This window comes from Corvus moneduloides, chromosome 1, assembly GCF_009650955.1.
Source record: "Corvus moneduloides isolate bCorMon1 chromosome 1, bCorMon1.pri, whole genome shotgun sequence".
NCBI classification, from domain to species: domain Eukaryota; kingdom Metazoa; phylum Chordata; class Aves; order Passeriformes; family Corvidae; genus Corvus; species Corvus moneduloides.
Window position 1 is genome coordinate 59,272,643 of NC_045476.1, and position 21,872 is coordinate 59,294,514.

General features: G+C 36.2%; 1 protein-coding gene across 3 annotated transcripts in view; it reads right to left on the bottom strand.

Annotated features, from left to right (window-relative positions):
- Positions 1–401: 401 nt before the first annotated feature.
- NXPH1 (neurexophilin 1) overlaps positions 402–21,872 on the bottom strand; it is a 141,067-nt gene continuing 119,596 nt past the window's right edge. For all 3 annotated transcript variants that reach the window (XM_032111201.1, XM_032111193.1, XM_032111211.1), the window contains exon 3: positions 402–4,599. In XM_032111201.1, coding sequence (XP_031967092.1) covers positions 3,838–4,599 — 762 coding nt within the window. In that variant the 3' untranslated portion in view covers positions 402–3,837. The remainder of the gene's footprint in view (positions 4,600–21,872) is intronic.

Sequence of the window (21,872 nt, forward strand, 5' to 3'; positions counted from 1 at the left end):
GTGCTCTCATATAAAGGGAATTGAAATATTTCTAATTTTACTGTAAATTACTACCATAATTTTCAACAGTTTCTGACATCATTACTTTTTAAGTAAGGGGAAACTTTGAAAAACCATGTCTGTGTAGATGAATTTGTTAGTTTGCTTACTGTCAGTGTAAGAAGAAAAAGAGAGAAAGGGATAAAATTTTACAAGTGATTTCATAAGGAGAGAAGATAGTATATTTTCTGCACCATGCTGAAATATTTTGATAAAATTAACAAGTGAAAGCCTTGCAGGTTTCACCATTGCTTAGAACTTTGATCAGTGATTTTTGCAGGTTTTTTTTGCAAACTACCCATTTCCTATATCTTCGATTCCTTTTTTCAAAAGCACAGGAACTGACACATAAATAATATCACTGATCCACGCAAGGCAACTTTAATATACTAATACTTGCTCATGTGCATGATCCATGTATTTTTCCACCAGAAATTATTGATTTCATTAAAATATCTCCATTTGTGATTTCTCTACAAAGTGAAAATAAGAGCCAAAGAATGACTTAAAAGTTTTTTAAAAAAAAGGTGAACAGAAACAGTCTCTTCACTTCTTAAAAATAAGTGACTTAATCTTCTTTAATCCTAAAAATATATCTTTAGAGATATACATCTTTATTACTTCTAGAATTAGTGAGTTATAGAGTGGCAACATATGCCTGGCCTAGCACTCCATTAAGGCATTGTTCATGTGCAAGACCCAGATACCCATACATACATTATTTAACTGACTTAACACATTCATGTTCATTAAAATCCTTTTCAAATGACAAAACCAAAAACATTCTTTAACAAAATTAGTAAACACAAAATGTTTCTCAAAAAGATTGAATGAAATGCAGTGAACTAGCACCTAAGTAATACATTAATCTATTCTGGTATTAAATCACTGTTTCACAACTCAATCACCAAAAGAACTCTTTCAAGTTCAAACTCAAAAATGCCTATGAAGAATAGCAAATTCTTCAAAGGCATAGGACTAATTAATAGTATGACTGACTGTGACGGAGGCAGACAAAATACCAACAACCACTGTTAATAGGATCAAAACCATTGCATGATGAATAGTTCCTTTTTGTATGGATTTTACCTGAAAAGTGGACAAATATTTATATATGAACAGAATGCGTATATTGCATATATTTATGGGAAGTTTTAAAAAATATAGAAAATATTGAAACTGTACCAGCAATAGTATTTCACATCCATTTTCCAGGTATATAAACGAACCATGTAATGCTCAATTGTAATACAGACTGCTAAAATTGTTAATCATATTTAACACTGGAGTTCTACAGACTATTAAATGGAAATTTATATTGAAATCAATAGCAAAATTCCCATTGATTTAATAGACCCAAGATATAACTATTGGCAGCAACACAAATTGCTTTATGGTATATATTCATAACAATTACTTTTCATAGAGCACAAGGGATAAACACTACCAGTTTAATCATAATCCCCGTCCAAGGAAAAAATTGTGTATCTCAGCATATTCCTGAATGAGATCAGAATAGGGACTACATGGCTTGGAAAATTTCTTTCTCCAAATCTGCACACGGTCCAGGGTCACAAGTTTGTCCTGGGAAATGTCATACATAATGAAGAAATTCCCACAAGCGTATCAATTCAAAGAAGCCAAAGCAATAATAATAATATGAAAGTCTCCTCTCCTACTGGTACATCAGTGGGAGAAACATTTACTTTCAATAATGTTATCCATTTGCTTTGTTCCATTCTCATTTAGGTTCTGCACATTTCAGCAAGAGAGGTCCTCAACTGGTAGTTGTTTCAAACTTTTCAGTTCTTGAAACATTAGTGGAGTTTTTACTGGGATTTTGGAGAAGCTGTTCATAATGCTGCACATAGTTGGAAGCTGACCCATATCTGCATTCACAGCTTTGACCCAAGGGCACAGAACCTGGGGGCGAGGGTGATAGGGGGAAGAAAACATTTCCAGGAATGACAATTCTGAAAGATATGATATGATATGATAGGATATACTGAGTTCTTCTTTGGGCAGCCTTCTTTTAGGCATGGACTTCTTACAGTTGCTGGTTTTCTGGATGTTGGGGGTAAAGTATGCCACTATCCACAAAAAAAAAAAAAATATATATATATAAAAGCTATGAGCTTTTTCTTTATAGGAAGAAAATTCCCTAGTACCATAAAAAGGGATCTCCTCATTCCATAGAAATCAGTACCTCAGAGGAGGCTAGAATTAAGGCAAAGACAGGCCTTTGTACACAGAGAGTGGCTCTATGTTTTCCCACTTCTAAATTATAATGACTCATTTTAAACAAAACCCTGCACCTGTAATTTCTTATCGGAGTGGGGGCTTCTGCTTGAGCTAGCAAGACCTTCAGTAATCAGATCTGCTTGCTAGGAAGAGGGCTAGAGAAATTTTTATGTATTCAACATATATATGTATTTGCATACACTCACACACACATGTACTTATACACACACAAATATGCACACACACAAATTTATAAATAGCTGTCTATATATGTACATATACAAAGAGACAATATTGAAAATCATATTAGACTTGGAGTGTTACCTGCTTGTCAGAACTCTTTAAACTACTATCTACACAGTACATATTGAAACTCAACTTTAAGATTTTTTATTTTTATGTACAGTTCATTTTTTTCCTCTGGAAATAAAATATCTAAATACAGACAGACTGTAATGTTGTATATGTATAGCTTTCAACAATACTTTAGCTGAATAAATGCTTTGTACATAGTTCTGTCTTTTAATGGAGTTTACAGCTACATTGATAAAATGGATTCCTCATTTTCTTGATTGTTTTAACCAATAACAAGCAGAGAGACAATTACAAGTTAATATTAATAAGCAGCTCAAATAACACTGGTTAAATTATGTACAATACAAACCATTCATACAAATGAAGACTAGGATATTGAATTTGTTACAATATTTTGTAATAAAGATAAGACAGCCACTTATAACTTACATGTTCTCTCTCCATCAGGCATTTTCCTTCTTAGAGATCAGTTGCAGTTTTTAAGTAGTTTAGCTGGTCTAAACTCAAACAAGTTTAAAGAATCAGAGCTTAAAGAGTCAGAGAAACATTAAAACAGAATGTCTGCTCACATGTAAATTCCAAATGTTTGCCCATCTTTACTAGAAACAGGCTTGTTCCATGGAAAAAGAGCCACCACCACCACCTTGAATGTGCCTACTGTGTGCTGGGAAAAAGTCGTGACACTTTGCTGTGTTCATATAATAGGGAATACTGAACTCTAAACACACTTTTTCCCCATTTTTTACAAGTATTTACTCCTACAGTATTATTTACCAGTACAGCTACTCCAAGCAGTAGAATGCATGAGTGGGGATTATTGATTGGCATGTACTCAAAGGACTTTCAAGGAGACTTCCATAACAGTCTGCATTAGAAACCTTGTACTGTCTAGTTAATCCATTTTGCTTGATGATAGGTTATGCTGAATCCTTAGATATCAGACAATGAAAGATTTCTTAACAGGAATCTCAATAATGTGCGCCGAGAAGTGTGTGTGTCTCTGTGTATGTGTATGGTTTTATTTCAAATCCATAGTGATTTACACCTAGATTGATACATGGAGCTGACTGGGTAAAAATTACATTAGATTGTTTTCCACTAACATATTTGTAGCCATTTGACATCAGCAGCAGCAGGTAGACACATTCCAGGAAATAGATGTGGCCTTCCTCCTTGAGGTTACAGCCCTGTCATTCGACCTCTTTTATTCCCCAGGCTTCAGTCTCAGACATGAGTTGGTCCTCACCCTGAAGGGAAGTAGGGTGTGTCACTGTGGTAGTTGTAATCAGGACACACTTTCTGTACTAGTTTATAATCTGTACTATAAAAGGAAATGTAAATACAGATTACTTTAAAGGGCTTGGAGCAGAGCCATGACACGTGACTCTGGGTCTGCTCCTGATAACAGGTTTTTGAAGGGTCATAGTTGCAGAGTGTATTCTTGGTAGCCTTGTCAACCTTTTCATACTCGATTCGACAGTTAAAGGACTTGGAATCTTTGGCATCAATCACTGTCTGTTGTGCCAAGTCAAATTCCACTATTTTCGTAGGGGGCACTAGGCTCACAGATACATTCCCTTGACCAGTGGAGTTATGCCTGAAGTAAACACTAAACGTCCCATTGCCATGGTCAACGATTTTCCCTGTTATTAACAGATTTAGCTTCACAGTCTTGATGTTGGAATGAAAATCTCCCCAGCCAAACATTTTCTTAAATTTCCCAGTCTTGACGATGGGCCGTCTCTTTGCTCTGGGCCGAGGCTCTTGCAGATCTGTGGAGTTCCTCAGCCAGTCCCAGAGATCTTGCTCAGAATAAGTTTCTGGGGCATCATATCGCAGGTTCAAATCTGTATCATTTTCCTTTCCACGAAAAGTCTGTGACAGCAGTCGGCTGATGGACAAGTCTTTGCTACTTTCCGTCCATATGTGCTTTAGTGTGGATTTGGAGCTTCCTGACTTTAGAAGTTCTGTTTTTCCTCCATTTGTTAAATTTGCACAGGTAACCTGAAAAAGAAGGGAAGAAGAAAGAAACAATATATTTAGATATGTGATACAAAACCTATCATTTCCACCTGAGACCAAAAAGACCAGATTTCCAAATCATAGAGAAATACTTTTTTGAGAAATTAAATTGTATTATGCTACTTAGTAAACTAAGAAAAATGTCTGTTTTCCTCCACTTTCCAAGTAGTTATTACTAAGTTCTCCTTTGCCAGTTTTTTACATTGGACTTTAGATTTAATCCCAGACATTCACATTATTCTTCTGTTGTGATGCCTGGAAGTGATGAGTGTGTAATGAATTACTACAAAAACTGACGTACACAGTCTTGTCATCCTTCAGGCTGTATGTGGCTGTATGTGGCATCTCAGAGCTCTTGCTTGAATGTTCACTCTGCAAAGTTGCTGTGTCTTCCACCGTCAGAGTCACATTCATTTATTTTTGCTGCCCCTGGAGTCCACTGTCAGGGTGCTGTCTGGGTGGTGCCAGCCTGACCATGCTTGGAGTCCATGTCATTATGAATCTAATAATAATAATACAATTTCCCTACTCCTTTTATGAATACTCATTGGTCTGTGTTCTTGACTGGGACCTTCAGTCACAACTACAATATAAATAACAGAATAATTAAAATTTTAATGAGGTTTGAGTCGACAGCTGTACATACTGTGTACTCCACATCAGTTAATGCAGGAGAAGTCACAGCCTTTTCTAATAATCCCTTACAGGCAGCTACTGATTTGTCTTGTCTGTATCTGGTATGACAAGCATTTCTCCTTCCTCGCTTCGCTTCTTTTTTCACCATTTCCTCCCCAAATTAAATAGTGATCTGTGTAAGACATAAAGCCTTTTGTGTATTTACAAAAAATAAAAAATATATATAGGCACCAATTTAAAAGCAGTAATAAAAAAATCCTGGAAAATCAAATTTTAAAGAACACAAAATCTTGCACCAAGTTCCTACAAAATCATATATTTCAGACATAATTTTTCACAAAATTTACTGTCAGAGCAATTTGTCTTATTTATATATTTTCTCTTTGCTTTAATTGAGTGGAAAACAGAGAACAGATGCAGTCTCGCAGCTGTCTAACATGCAGCACTGGCAGAGAGCTCTGACAGAGCGGAGCTGGGAAGACTAGAATTCGTGCAGGCAGTGAGTGGATGGAAAGGGACTGACAACGTGTGTAGTCCCATTCCCCCTAAAATTTGCACCACACACTGCCCGATTTTTTAACATTTGCACTGTTCTGAAGAGGCCATCAAGTCTCTTATTTCCCTTTTCATGGCTACATATGAGATTTCAAATATTCCTCTGTGTTTTGGCACTGATTTATGTGCTTCTATCATACTTGCAGTTATATCTTTCTCTTCACTTAAAAATGAATTAAGTGCACTCCATACCCAGGAAACCCATTGGAAACCAGACAGTATTTAAATCATGTCCCCTCCCTACTGGTACAACTGGAGGTGTATGTCACAGAGGATATCTATCACAGCATGGCCTTTTCATTTCTTAACAGTCATGAAATTGAAACACACTTTCATTAACTTCAGTAGTTTTTCAAGGTCATTTGAAGGCACATACATAAAATCAGTCTAAATTGTCTTAATACACTGATCAGATAAGAGATCTGCCCCCAGCCTTTTACAGCAGATAAATAGGTAAATAAATCTGTCACATCCTACACTATACCTCCTCAGTCTATTTCATGTGGGGCCAGTAAGGATAATAGATAAAATATGGATTTAATTCAGGATTTTGCCAAAGAAATGACTTCCCCCTCTTTTGAATGGACAGAAGGATTAAAACACAGACTAGCATTTTGATAGCCAGTTCATAGCTGCATCTTAGCAATAACACAGTAGGCCAGGAGAGAAGCTGTAATAAAATGCACTGATGGTGCACTGGTTAATGAAGCAGCAACGAAGACGTCACAGGGAGAGAGAAAGAGAATATTTTTTTTTTTCTATGGCATATGGGGAAGGAGGGCAAAAATAAGAAAAGAAATGTGGTTAAAAGGAAAAATGTGACTGTCTAGCACGAATCTGTCAACCTACAATGAATCTAAGCAGTTAGCTAGCACAGCTAGCAAACCAGCAATCTGTAGGTGGGATACAGACTGCTTACCACTCTCGTTTTCTTTGCTTACAGTTTATTTTTCCTTTGGTTTTTTTTCTTCATATAATGATTTACATTTCATAGGATTAGACTACCAGTTCCATGTAACAACATGTAGAGTATAAAAACCTTTAAAACAGAAGGTATCTCTTTTTTTTCAGGTATACAAAACTGAAGGCTCAGGAAAGGGAGGAGTTATTTTCTGAAATGATTAATGACTGATCCAATACATGTGGTTTTTTGAAAGCCAGCATATTTAATGGAAATGGATGATTTACACTCCATGCATTCTATACTGCTTCATACCCAATCTAACAAATACAATTGATTGTTCCTGTCATTGATTATGTAATACCTGAAAGACTTCTGGTTGGGCAGTTAGCCCTGAGACCTCTGTTTGTGATTTAGTGTGGGTAACTGTTGCTTCCATGAGTAAAGGTCTGAACCTGCCCTTCCTAGTCAAGAGTCTGTGTGAGCACTAAAAAAACAGCCCACAAGGGTTAATAAAAAAGCTCTAGATCTCATTGTTCTTCACTAACATTTTCCATCCAACTGCTTTTTTATATACTACTAGTACACTGTCTGCTATAGAAAGTATCCTCAGAGACTCACACACCCAGTAACACAGAGCATTGCTGTGTAATAGAATTTCTGCAAATGCAGCAGTTCTTTCATGTGAACTGATTCAGTTTTCTTCGATCTCTCTTCCCCAAAATAAGGCTACAATAATACAAGAAAGAGCATGCAAAAGCATGAGGGTTTGCACTTAGTATTGTGAAACTGAAACATAGACCTATTTTTAGAGGTGCCTGGAAAAAGAGCCAATTTAAAGTCAATAATAAAACACTGAGCAACATAATTTATGTGGTGGTTTTATTGTCCTCTTTCTTGAAGATAAAATTCAGAAACTTGCATATTCTACCTTATCAATTAGTTAACTATAACCAGTGTTGCCTTCTTTTCCATAGCCAAGTGTCACTCCTAGACGAAACATTGAAAAGCTTGCCCCAATTTTAATGGCTCTGTCTAGGATGGAGTTCATTTTCTTCATAGCAGCTCATATGGTGCTGTGGTTTAGACTTTTGACCCAAATGCTGGTAACACGCTAATGTTCAAGCTCTGGCTGAACACAGTTTGTACAGCACCAAGACGTTCTCTGTTTCTCTCTCAGCCCCTCAAGTGAACAGACTGGGGGGGGGTGCACAATGGTTTGGGAATGGACACAACTGAGCAGAGAACCTGAATTAACCAGAGATACTCCATAATATGTGGCACCATGCTTAACAATTAAAAGGAAGTGTCAGGGGTTTAGAGGCGGGTAGACATCTTTTGTTCAGGAACTGGTTGGTCATCATTCTACCCACTGGAGTTGGTTGTGTGTTGAGTGTTGCCTTTGCATCCTGTGTTCTGGTTTGTTTTCTTCTTTTCTCTCTTCTACTATTTATCTTTCTACTATTTATCCTTCACTTATTAAACTTTTCTTTATCTTGATCCCCAAGTTTTCGTGCTTTTGTTCTTCCGTTCCTCTTCCCCGTCCCATTGGGGAAAGGGGGAAAGTAAACAAAGGACTGTGAGGTGCTTAGCTGCTCACGAGTGTTAACCCAAAACACCACTGCAGTGCAATAAATTGATGTTGCGAAAGGGCTGATTTCCTCCACAACTGCATAGCCAGAAGTGGTTCTGAATGATGATGATGGCAGAAATGTTGATTTAGAAAAATAGTAAGGAGCAAAAAAATTTAGAAGTGCTTATCTAGTGCTACAAGCATCATTGGAAAAGCACTTATTAAGCATGGCAGACTGATATTTGGTTCTGGTCTTGTACTTTTACTGGAAAGTATGGATTTCCACTACCTACTGATATCAAAAAGGCACCAGGAGCTTTTACAACTGCCTAGTAACTCTTTTCCAACAAATACTGACAAATTGTTTTTCCATTTCTTCTACTTCTTCTTTGAAGAAGGAAAGACAGTGGTTTCGTTGGGCACAATATCCAAAAACATCATTAAAAAGACACAGGAATTGATCTGTAATTAATTTTTTTAATCCATTAAAATAGAATACTCTATTCATTTTGTATCCTTTGTTTTGAGGTGAGGAATTTTTGATAATTTTAACTTCATTAAGCATATTTTCATTAATATATGTAGTTCTTTTAGGACTTCCTAAGGGATAGGCAGTTCATTTGTCTCAGAAATTTTGGAGTTCTCTTTCAAGACACTGTGCCCTGAATGCTTTGCCAAGTCAAACCTGAACAACTGGAGCGGAGAAAATAAAGTTAAAAAGGAATTTCAGGAATCTATGAAGGCCTCAAGTGGTGATTCGGGTCCTCTTCTCAGTGTAAAATCAACCATAGGTATATTAACATTAATTTAAGACTGATCAATTTGAGATTTTAAAAAATAGTAATTCAAAAAGGTACAGAACGCATCTTGATTTCTCACTCTTCTCCTTTTTTTCTAGCTCTACTACAGTTCATTACCTATAATTACAGTATTGGTTTAGAAATTATGCATTTATTCCTCTGAATATATGACTACTTGAGAGCAAAGGAAAATGCAAACAAACAATCTAATACTCAAGGTGGAAAATCTCTCTCTTCAGGTAAATAACTAACCAAAAGCCAAGATTGTTTTTATTGGCATAGCACTGTAAGAATTTGGCAGCACTGTGTTTGCAAATGCTCTGTATAAAAGAATTCAGAATTTTCATTCTTTGTTAAGATATCTCAGATACAACATAGGTAGGAGAGTACTGTTGGACATTATAATAAGCTGGACCATTATCAAGGCGTGACAGCACTCAGAAAGTTTTCACTGAATCCAGAGTCCTTATATTCATCCTGTTTATGCAATGGGTGGAGGGAAAACAAGACTGAGTTTACTCTTCCATTTAGATCAATTTTTCTTCCTGCAGCTGTCTACACGTTGTACAAAGTTACCAGTGGCATGGAAACATTTTATTCAGTGAATAAAGTTCAAAGAAAAGTCAAAGTCAATATTCTACAGATATTTGATAATAAAAAAAGAAACTGAGAATGCAAGTTAATGGAGATATGATTTTAATGGGAGAGAGTAAAACACACTGAATGACTTGTGCCTGTTAAAATGGACACTTTGGAAAGGGAGGACAAACGTGGAAAACCACATACATGGATATTTCACAGAAACAGGCCTCTCTGGTTTTAGCTTACAAACCTTTTTGCTGCACAACATGAAAAGGATGTGTGTCAGTCATTCAAAAAATCTGCAAACTCATATGAGTCTGACAAACAGAACAGTGTCTCATGATCTACTGTGTCAAATGAGAACTCAAAAGTGGCTAAGCAGGATCAAACCAAAGATTCGGTTAGAAAAATCATCGTGTCTCCAACAGCAGCTATAAGAGATGCCTGGTGAAGAGCAAGAACATGGCAAGCATATTATAGACCCCTGATTTCTTCTCAGCTGTCCAATAATTCAATTTCCTCTGCTGATGCCAGGTTCTTTAAGGCATCAGCTAGATATTGTTTCTGTACATGTTTTCTGTTTCATCATTTCTCTTTAAATTTATAAAATATTATGCTATCTCATGTAAAATATGTAAACTGAAGGACCAAATGAGTTTTCTGTTTCAGTAACTAAACAGACTGATCTTCTGTGCATGTGTTCACTTTGACTCTTTGTAAACTTTTAACATTCATAAGATACTTTCAGCAATGAGTTCCACAGCTCTACTTCCTCTTACTGTTTGTTTTGAACCTGGTTCCTGACACCTTCTTTGGAGAACCCTTCAGATGGACAATTCTGTCTCTATCCAAATTTCCTATGCTTCTCCTTAATTTCCTTTGCTGCTATGCTTTAAGTATTTTTTCTACAAATACCAGTGAATGGAAAATTTGATGATTCCTAGCTGCATAAGGAAGCCTCCTTCTAGCTCACTAGTATATGCATCAAACTATATCCATTCATAATAGTAAACAGATATTGATCACTTTTCCAGCCCTGAGTAACAGCCTCTTGAATCATGCAAATAATCCTTGTACATAAGCTATTCTATACCTATACCTTTGAATCTCCTTTTTTGTCCTTCTCCACTCCCAGTTCTGTCTTTAAAATGAAGAGACCAGAATGGCACACAGTGTACAAGATGCGGCAGAACCACGGTCCTGTATGATGGCAAATATGGCCTTCCATTATTTGTTCAGTCTTTTTTCTCTACTAATTCATTTTATTTGGGTTTTGTCATTAAAGAGCACTAAATTGATGTTTTCGTGAAGCATTCTTAACTCTAAAATCTCAATCCTAATTATATATGGAGCAGGGATTTATATTTATAATGTGTTCCATATTGCATTAGCTACCACAGAATTTCATTCCTTAATTTACTGCCTATTTATCTATTCTGATAAGATCTCTCTGCCTATTCCTCATTCTCAGCTCTTATCATTTCTATTCTGAAATATTTTGTCATCAACAAACTTTCTCACTCACCTTTCCCCAGTCATTTACAAATACATTGAACAGCAGAGGTTCTTGCATAGAGCCCTGCAGAATTTGTATGGTGACTTCCTTTCTTTATTAACCATGTAAAAAGAAGCATCTGAAGTTTTCAATAATATTTTCTAAAATAATCACTTGGGATCATTCATTTAAGCATAAAAAATGGTAATTTTTTGTCACACAGAAAACAGAGGTAGTGGAATTTTTTTTTATCGTCTTTAGGTTAAGAAATTGAATTTAACATACACTGTTACTGCGATTTTTGTGTAGAACATCCTTAGGAGTCACAAAATTCAGAATACTACTATTAACTGTTCTCAGTTCAGCTTTAAATTCTGTATTTTTCTGGTTTTAATCTATGAGCTATCATTCTTGATTCAAACAGCCCTTGTTAAAACAAAAATGTAGCTACCTGAGCTTTTTCATCATTCACACAACAGCAGTTATGCAAGACAAGAAGCTGATATAAATTCAGCTGACAACGGCTGATATAAATTCAGTGAAATTTAACATCATTGAAATTACACTGGCTCTATCAGTTGATATCTCTTTGAGATCTGACTGAGAATCAAAGACTAATTAGAAAACTTGTACCCACAGAAAGATGAGGGTACTAATAAAACAGTAGCAACACTGCTTTGTTTAGGTGCATTATAATTCGTAACAGTTGTTATCATAAAATATTAGGATATTGGCATGGCTGTTCTGCAAAAGGAAAAAGGCCAGCCAAAATTATAGTTTTACAGTGCTTTCTACCCCATGTAAGTTGACTGTTATAAATAAATCTGAAAACTAGCTAGTTTCAAATAGTTTGCAGGAAATGCAAAGATGGTAAAGCACCTTAAGTGTTTGGTCTCAGTAAAAATCCTTAAGAATTGCTCTGTCAAATTTTGCTTTAGCGTTTCATTTCCTCTCCCTTGCATTCCTGGACTGTGGGCTAAGCTGCCACAAGCCCTGTGAATGGTAACAGACTGATTAATAAAGCTGGCAACCTACCAGCTATTAAGTCCTGAATTAGATCATATTTTTTGCTAGCCCAGTCCATGATCTTGGGTGGGATTCACTGATCTACTCATTCACCTGGAATTCTAGGCCTATTCCCTAATCAAGGGAGAAACAGAATGGATTGTGTCCTCTATGGCCATGAATTATTGATCAGCCTTCCAAACTGAATAAATGCTCTTCACCTAGTTGTCCAATAGTAACCGAAAACAATCTGACCTATGGTGCATAGCTTGCCCTGGAGACAATTCTATGGGGAGAACCCAAAAGCTGTAGGCTGGAAGCAGAGCAATGAATGCTCTGTGTAAATGCCTTCTGAAATTCTCTAGTCATGCTGAGGTGCACTTCTCCCTATACATCTGTAAGCATGCTGAAACTGATAGAGTGATGTGGTACTCATACAGCAAGGCATGCACACTTGCTAGTATTGCTCCTCCTTTTAGATATAGGAAATTCCCCATCTCGATGTTTCCTTTAAGAAACAGTGTAGATTTGTACTATTCTGTTATCTTTTCAGTTTGATTTAATCACCTGAAAAATTTTCACAAGTATTTAGGATCTGAAAAATTAGTCTTCTTGAGCCTGTTTCATTCACTAGTGACTAAAAGAATTGTTTAGTAAGCAGCCTTTTAAAAAGTGTTTAGTCATCTAAGACAGATAGGTACTTTAAATCAATCAGACTTAGATTGTAATTACAGAGACATTTCTTCTAGTAGCAGTGCCCTAATGGATACTTTTCTCTTTCTCCTTTTTTTCTCTGCTTCATTCTGCCAGTGCTGCCTTCTCCCCTGTGGTGGTCAGATATATACCCAGAATTAAACATCCAGGCTCCCCTATCTTCCTGGATAACACTAGGACCTTTGAAGCAAGAACCAAAATCACAGATCCACAACAGGAAATGATGAAAAGCCAGCCATACTGTTTGTTCCACCCTTTTCCTGGAAAGCAGGAGCTAAGACAGGCACTGCTGTCACTGTTGTTTTTCAAAGAAGAAAACTCATTGTTTTCTCTCAAAACATGTAGCTTTTAGAGAGAGGAAAAAAAAGGAAATTATTGCCATTGTCTATTTAATTTAAGAGCTTGAAAGGATTAGCAAGTCAAAATGGAAGTCCATCTGGTCCTGTACAACAACTAAAATTTTATTTTATCAATGAATGCAAAATGAGCAGAAGAATATGCTATTTGTACCAGAAAATCTTTTTCATTTTCAAGTCTTTGCAGATCAAGGACTTCTTAAGTTGGGGGTGTGGCTATGAATTTATTCATTTTCAATAAATATTGCTTACAAGAATTTGTCTGTTTCTGTTTGAAACTTCCACCATGTGAAACACCCTACCACCTCATCTCTATTTCAGACTCTCAGAACTTTCTCATCCTGTTTTGAACAAGCCACCTGCCAGCTTCTTCTGCTGCCACCTAAACTCTGGTCCAGCATGACACAACAAAACCTTGCAAGGAAGCAGCATTTTTCCTGTGGAGCTCAGGCAGAAGTTTGGTGCCTGGATGCTGAGGCTAGGCAAAGCTGTAAAAGTCTATCTATGGCTGGCACTAGAGGAGCTTCCTCGTTAAAGAACATAAGGTGTTGTCTGAGTTACAGGTACTTCCAGAACTAGGCAGCTCCAAAGGTGATAGTCAAGGAAGAGTGTAAAACTGTAGATTTCAAGTGCATAGGAAATGCATGAAATTTTCCCAATCAATTTGTGGGCCAAAATTTGACCCACCAATAAAATTAATTGTAAAAATTCTAGAGGAGCAGAAAGATGGCGTGGTATTCTTTATCTTAATTTAATTTTCTTACCCAGTTAAGACAGAATGGAAGGTGTTAGGTTTGTAAAACATCATTTCTCATTCAGTTTAGAAAATATTATGCTATCACACATAACAGTCTGTGAACTGAAGGACCAAATGAGTTACAATACTCTGTGAAAATCACTGCATTAGAATTTTACAGCTTTCTGGGTTTTGCCTTAAAAGAACAGAAATTGAGCCCAAGTGTTTCTGATGGCAGAGATACAAGTGAGTGTATAAAGATTTGGAAAAGGATTGAAATATAACTGCATGAAATATCCTATTAACTCTTGCCTAAGTTTTACATTTTTAGAAAGAATTTAAACTAAACTCTTGAAGCCTGCTGTCTATGTTGTCATTACAGATTTTTTACTTCACTGGATTATAACTTTTAAAAATTCACCCCATCCCCATTCAGCAGAGGATTAAACTACGATGGAATAAGTTAAAGTGGGTTAAAAATGTCTAACAGAGTTTTAAGACCCCAGTATTATGCCAGTATCACAGAGTGTTGCTAACTTTGAAATGAAAGTCTAGCTAGGTAAATAAATTTTGACAAGGATCTGTTGTTCTTGTCCCACATTCCTGTAAGCCTTCTTTTATTAATATTAGCTTGCCATTTTCTGCATACATGTAGAAAGTAATATTAAATAAAATTAGGTTTTATATGAAAGGCCACAGAGCAACATTTTAATCAAAATTTGAACTATAGTTTGCTTTACATGTAACAAACTGAAGAACATATCCATTTCCATATGAGTAGCCATATCCTATGAAGAAAGGGAAAAAGACTATAACTTGGCATGCCCTGGTACTATATAATGGACAAGGCCACTGTGTACTATTAACATACTCTATTAATATTGCTCATTTTCTACATGAAGTTTCCAATCATCCACTGTAAGATGCAAGCTTTTAATAAAATTAAATGCACACAAATAGTTTATTGCTCATGTGTCGGACACCATATTTTTTCCAGAGAAAAACATTAGAATGTTGATACAGCTGAGTCACTTTCCACATTCATAGGTGCATCCTAGAAATCTTAATTTGAACAAAGATGTCTTTTGAAGAGATTTAACTCCCAGTGATGCTGGCAGAGTGCACATTGCCACACAAAGGAATTTCATATCTATATGAGATACTTGTGAAAAAAAAAAAAAGAAGGCCTCCCACAAGTGCAAGAAATTCTATTGCAAAAATATAGATTCCTTTCATTAAAATTCCCCGTTCCCCACCATGAGTTATTCATTTATTGCAAACAGCTGAATACTTCAGGAAAGGCATTTTAAAAACATAGAGGAATCTGTTCCAATATTCAGAGTTTGGCATATCACTGCTAACATTTAGGCCTTCATCTTCACCTTATGCCCTTGCCAGATATACATACTGACTTCTCAGAAGTCTTCTGTGATCTCAAAGAAGGAGGTTTTCTTCTCTTTGAATTTTAGCAGATGCAGCAATATACTGCCTTTCTAACTGTGTTTGTTTAATAGGTGTTGATCATTCATTTGTTGAGTCAGTGGATTTCGACCTCTATTAAAACCCATTTCTGAGGAAAGAGGTGTATTTCTTTAAAGTTGTTCTAGTAAGGAAGGGGAGCGTTAAGCACCTGTTCTATTGCAAGTGTACTCAGTTTTTATTGAGATTTTTTTGATGGTTTTGTCAAGGTCTGCTAATTCTTACAGGGGTATGCTCAGCAATAAGCAGCATGTGGGCACCAGCTCTGCTGGACAAGCCAAGTGCTGAACATTGTTTTCCTGGCTATGACATATGCAAACATGTTGCAATGTTTGCGAAGTGCAAAGATGTCAAAGAAATATGAATTGGCCTGTTGGAAATCAGGAGACACCACATGTTACATATTTACAAGGTCCAGGCAAAACTTAGTCTTGATCCAAACCTAAGCAGGACTTTATCATCAGTATACATTTGCTCAGTCAGGATGCAGGGAAACCAAGTAGCCTCAGTAAAACCCATAGCCACACTTGCCTACAGAGCTGGTCTTTTTGTGACTCTGGACAGAGTATAACAAGAGACCTATATACCCTTCAGAGGAATAGAGCTACAGAGTACTGGAAGGGGATATCATAAACCAATTTCCCTACATCACATAAACCATTAATATTCAATTAATATGGTGCTTCTTTGTGCTAACTATCACTGAGCTTGCACAGACCTGTTTTAAGGTCTATGGTACCTTTCTGAGCTGATCCAAACAGACATTGTCAGGGAATTTACCACAGCCAAGCAAAACAGAATAGAATACTCAACAGAAAATCAACATTGTCTCTGCCTGATAGTAGTCTTGTATTTTCTCCTGCAATAGTATCACACCTAATTAAAAGTGAAAATTGATAGCCAGCAGGATTAATCAAATTCCATATGCAAATAGCTGGCTCATGAGAGCTATGGTCCAATTGCTAATACTATCACTAAGGTCATTAATTTAAATTGAGATGAGCTAAGAGTCCTTTGGGCATTGACACATAAGTTGAAGGAGGTTATTCACTGCTAAGTTTTTCACACTGTAACAAAAAACTTAGGAAGGGAATATGTGAACTCCAGCATGCCAACTTCTAGGATGAGCAGCACTGTGAACTTGTCTGTGGGGGCCATGAGTCTTCTCCTGAGCAGTTCTGATACATCACTTTAAATTCTTATTAAGATGTACTGACTTGAGTTAAATACAAGACAGTTCAAGGTCTAATAAGATGACATCTTTGGAATTATTTCATGCCTGCTGGCTTTTGCTGAACACCTTCAAATAAACAAAAAGACTTCTATTTTTTAAACAAGACTTGAGTACTTGTTTCATAAACCCTTCAGAACTTTTCTAACCTTCAGCTTTCATAAAAGGTCCAGTCATTTCCAATTAGCAAGAAATATTAACTCAGTTTATGAAGAGAAATACTGCAGCTCTAGAGCACTGGTTATTCTAATGCAAATACTGTGCATTCTCAGCTTACCAGCTCACCTCAAAACTAGTTCTGGTGTCTTGATCTATCACTGCCTTTCCAGACAGGGTGACTAGAAGAAATATAGTTTTACAGGCAGATTATAATACAGTGCTACACACCTATGAACTTTCTCCAAATGCTGATGGCTAAAATATTTTAAATTGCATAGTAACAAAATGACTGCAGAGTAATAAAGTAGTGATGTGATTATATAACTTCTCCTACATAAAGAATAAAAACATAACATTTATTACTCTGACCTTGTATCCCAAGAACTTCTCAGGTATATAAAAAAAATTCAATTGTTCTATCAAAATAGGCTTGGACTAAAGTGAAACCTGCAAATCTTGGTTGCCAAAAGGTTTTTTCTAAATTTAAAGAGAACACCGAATTCTGGAAAATTAAGCTGGAATCCTTACAAGTTTGGGATTCATTACTTACTCAAGATCCTGTTTTCACATTCTTAAAGTACAATAAATTAGGGTTCAGGGAGAATCAGGCATTATTTGTCCAAAATCTGCTCAAGTTAGGAAATGAGGTGACACAAAAAAATGGATAGAGGAACACAAACTTTTCACACCAAGTTTCAGAAAGCCTTCATCTTTTTTGACTGATACTCTGCGTTGACCTCAGACAGTTCTAAGTATCACCACTCTGACCACACTGAAATATTTGAGCCAATTCTATCTTCAGTTCCACTCGTGCAGCCTCCTGCATGAACAAGATTTCAGTGGAGTGATTCAGACATAAATTAAGTGCTTTGCCTTTCACAGAATAAACATTTCTTCAAAGACAGGTCAAGATCACTGTTACATTCATATGTCTGCCCCAAAAAGCAAATCACTTTTTTTCCATTGTCTCCTTCTATATCTTTGTGGCTGAGCAGCAGCACAAAACAATTTAACATTAGCAAGCAAATTTCATTTGTTACCTGCCAAAAGCTGATACAAAAGATAACTACGAAAAAGCAATAATATCCTCATTCTAAGGCAGAGGGTAACATGTCTTTGCTATGATATACTTGCTAAATAACATTCAATGAACTCATAAAAGCATTTAATTTAAATATAAATGCTTAGCAGTTCCATTTTTCAGTAAATGACACTCCTGCTTGTGTTTCTTTTAAATGTGTCTTCAGAATGGACATCCTTTCATAACGTACAGTTAGTGTTATATATTATTACTATTATTGCAATGCTCACAGACCTCCCTGTGGTCAGAGTTAAGGTGTACTAGAAGCTAAACATACATAGTCACTGACCTAGAAAGATTTCTCACTGAAACATATTTGGCAAAGGCAAAGCTAAAGGAAGAAATATTGGTGATGACCTAACTCAGTTGCAGAGCTAAGAGTTAGTACAAATCTCTGGACTTCTCTTTCCCATGTCATATTCAGTATGTACCAATAAAAAGATCAATTCCAATAACTGCTTATACATAATGCCACTAGCTGTTTTAAAAAGGATGTGAGCTCAAAAAAACAAAGTCAGCTTAGAAGGGAGTTGTGTCAACAAGAAGCCTGAAAACCATTTGAAGACCATTAGGTGGTCCCACTTTTCTACAGGAGCAGGAAAAACTGTCCTTGTTAATGAGAAATGTTTGATTTGTTCCTCTGCCAAAACATGATAGTGAAAATAATCATACTAATATCTAGTATGATTATTGTGTTGCAATGTCATTGTAAAACAACAACAAAAAAAAGAAATAAAGTTGGTTTCACAATTTGGAAGACATTATAAATGTCTTTCAAAATGTCAATCCCTCTGATTGCCGTTTATCTTTCAGCAGTCTGTCAACACCAGCTCTGGGTAGTACATAAGCTACCTAGTGAATAATAAGAATATTTTTCCATTGTTTCAAACTTACTTTATAAAAATCTAATGATGTAATTTTTATAAACTTAGTGGAAACTAGAAGAATCTTACCTTATTCAAGTTATTAGCTTTTTAGAGTGTTTTCTTTCTTCGTTTGCTCTATAGATAACTAAGACAAGAGACTGTAGAACAGCAAGCAAAGTCCAGCTGGTACTTGTTACAAGATACTTTAAGAATTTTATTCATCCACTGATTTCTTTTTGTCCATTTATCTTATGGATTTTATTGCTAAAATATGGAAGAATTTTCATCTACTGTAATCTGGCAATATTCCTAGATTAATTATTAAAATAGATTTCCTGATAATTTCAGAACAGCTTTTCCATGGAGAACAGCATGTACACAGATTTGATCTAAAAGAAAGAAATTTGTCTTCTATTTACAGGAAAGACGTTCTGTCACTCACGAGTTACAGGAGTATGAGAATACAAAGCTTTGGAATTTAAAGTTTTGCTATATCATGGTAGTAACTCTAAGCAAATGTCTGAAGCCTAAGCCCCAGCCCCAAACTCTTACCCATTTTAAGCCCCTACTATACAACCTCTCACCTAATCCTAAACTGGTTGAGAGCAAGAAAAAGAAGGGCAGGCCTTGTATGTATAATACACATAACTTTGCTATACTTTCTCTAAAAATACTTGTGCATCTTAAATATGATTTTGTACTTTGAGTAATCCAGAATCAGATCTTTTTCCAGGTTCACTGACTACAACTTAACTAATTTTTCAGCAGATCCATGTCAGATTAATCCAGCTGAGAATCAACTACATATATTTAAAATTATCAAATAAAACCTGCCAGAGTTAAGTTGCAGGTTATTCTGCATTCAGAGCCCTTCAAATAATTTTCAGCTTTATTTTTGGTCCAAAATATTATTTGATATTAGTCAGGGTGAAAGTTCTCCAAATAAAATACAAAAATCTCAGACTGCAACTTTTCAGCTTGTCCTTGAGACCGAAAATGGCAGTAATTTTGTTTATGGGGAATGGGAGTAGAAGCTGCATGGCAGTTCTCTGTGCCTGTTCAATTACTGTCCATTCTAATCAGATTGCTAACAAGGGACCATTAGGAGTTTGGTGTCTATGATGTAAAATATCTACTAGGAATTGGATTTTGATCATTACTTCATTTTACATCTGTTTCCCACTAACCAATGGAACAAAGACTGTTAATCACTCTTGACCTTTCCTGGACTTGAACTAGTAATTTAACTGTTAATCCTTACCGAGGGACTCTGAAGTACACTATAGAGCCCCCACGGCTTGCAGCTTGACCCTCTCTGTTCAACGCTGGTTTAACCAACAACATCATCAACACTCAGATCTGACAATGTTAATTGCAGCTTTGGCCACAGTTTCCAGATGAAGTAGAAGAAACTGTCTAATGAGAAACATTAAAAATATCTGCTGAGCTCTAGGTGATTCTACATGAATCAAAAAACATCTCTCCAGCCAAGAAGACCTCGCAGGCAAGACAATCCTGCAGACTCACACTACTGCACTGTCAATTTTCTCCCAAGAAATGCCCAACCCCTGGCAATTAGAATTCTTAAGGGGCTGGTGAAAATCTGTTAGTTTTGGCTTGTTTCAAAATCTTCCCCCAGATGGTAATATAATTCCAAACCAGCTGAGATTCACTTTGTCTTGAATTTCATTCTAAAAAAGGATCATGCAGCAAAACGAGGAACAAAATCTTTTCCCCTCCCCAAATTTCAAGTTAAAACATGGAGAACATTTTCTTCAAATCATTCTTTTGAGTATGATTAGGTTATTCTAAATTCTGTATCTCCAAATCTAACTTCTTCCTTGATTATTTTCAAATCTACAATCAATTATATTTCAGACTAACATTTTCTAACTGAGAGAGAAGAAACATAAGGCAGTATTGTCTACCATGCACTCAGGTCTTACCGCAAAGCTTAAAACCAGAAGAACACAAGCTTCTACCTGCACATTTTCTGCCAGATTAAAATCACATTAAACTGATAATAATTTTCCTGTAAATGCCAGTGCCTAATACTGTTACAGTTTGTCACACAGTTTCATGCTTCTTACATGTGTTTTTCAGTATATATTGGTTTTTCACCGGACTTAAGATCATATTTGTAACTAAGATTAGAACCACATTTCTGTTTTAAACCTGCTTGTTGAAGATTTCTGTATGCATTACATTTACTTTTCTGTAATAGTTAGAGCACATTGTCATTGAAAACTGGAATGCAGTGTCTACTGCCCTCAGATTGTACTGATTAATATCCCAGACAGAAATACTAGTAAGGTCCCTCAAAGCAGACAAACTGCATGAACATCAAGTTGTGCAGCAGCTAATTAAATCCACCTAATAGTAGACCTTATTAACTCGGGCACTATGCAGCTCTGTGCTTACTGGTTCAGGAAACAGCTTGCACAGTTCTAGCTTAGAGGTCTGCACTGAATTTTTTGTGATGTCAGAACCCTATTCTCTTCATTTTTATCCATTGAAAAATGTAGATCTTCCAAAGTAAGTACAAATCACTGTAGTTGTTCACTGGAGAGAGTAATTTCCCCTGCAAACTGAGTTCAGGCTTCACAGAGGAACGTATTAAAGGTACCTCTCAGTTTGATGGGCTACCAGCCACTCGAGTTGCACCTCAAGAGACAAAAAGAGAATGCTGGTTTTTTGTATGCAAATAGAATAATTGAATTCACTTTACTGGAGTTACTCCTGAACTATGCTGTCATAAACAGAAGTTCTAATCTGTTCCACATGGTTACTGAATAGCCCAGTCAATAGCAACTTATTAAACAAGTAATTGATATTTGTCAGGACTGAGAACATTTCCCATTTTCTGCTGTCTTGATCATACTGAGACAGGTAACAAAGATTATTTTAAAATAAATATTTTGGCCAGTGTAAGCCAAAAATTTAGAACTCTCTCTGCCTGAAGATCTTAGCAAGAGACACATGCAAGTCCTCACAGAAAGCTGACTGAGAAAGTGTGTTGTGTTGGAAATATTTCTTTGACTGAGAATTTACAAACTTTCATCTACACACCAACTTTCTTAAGCATT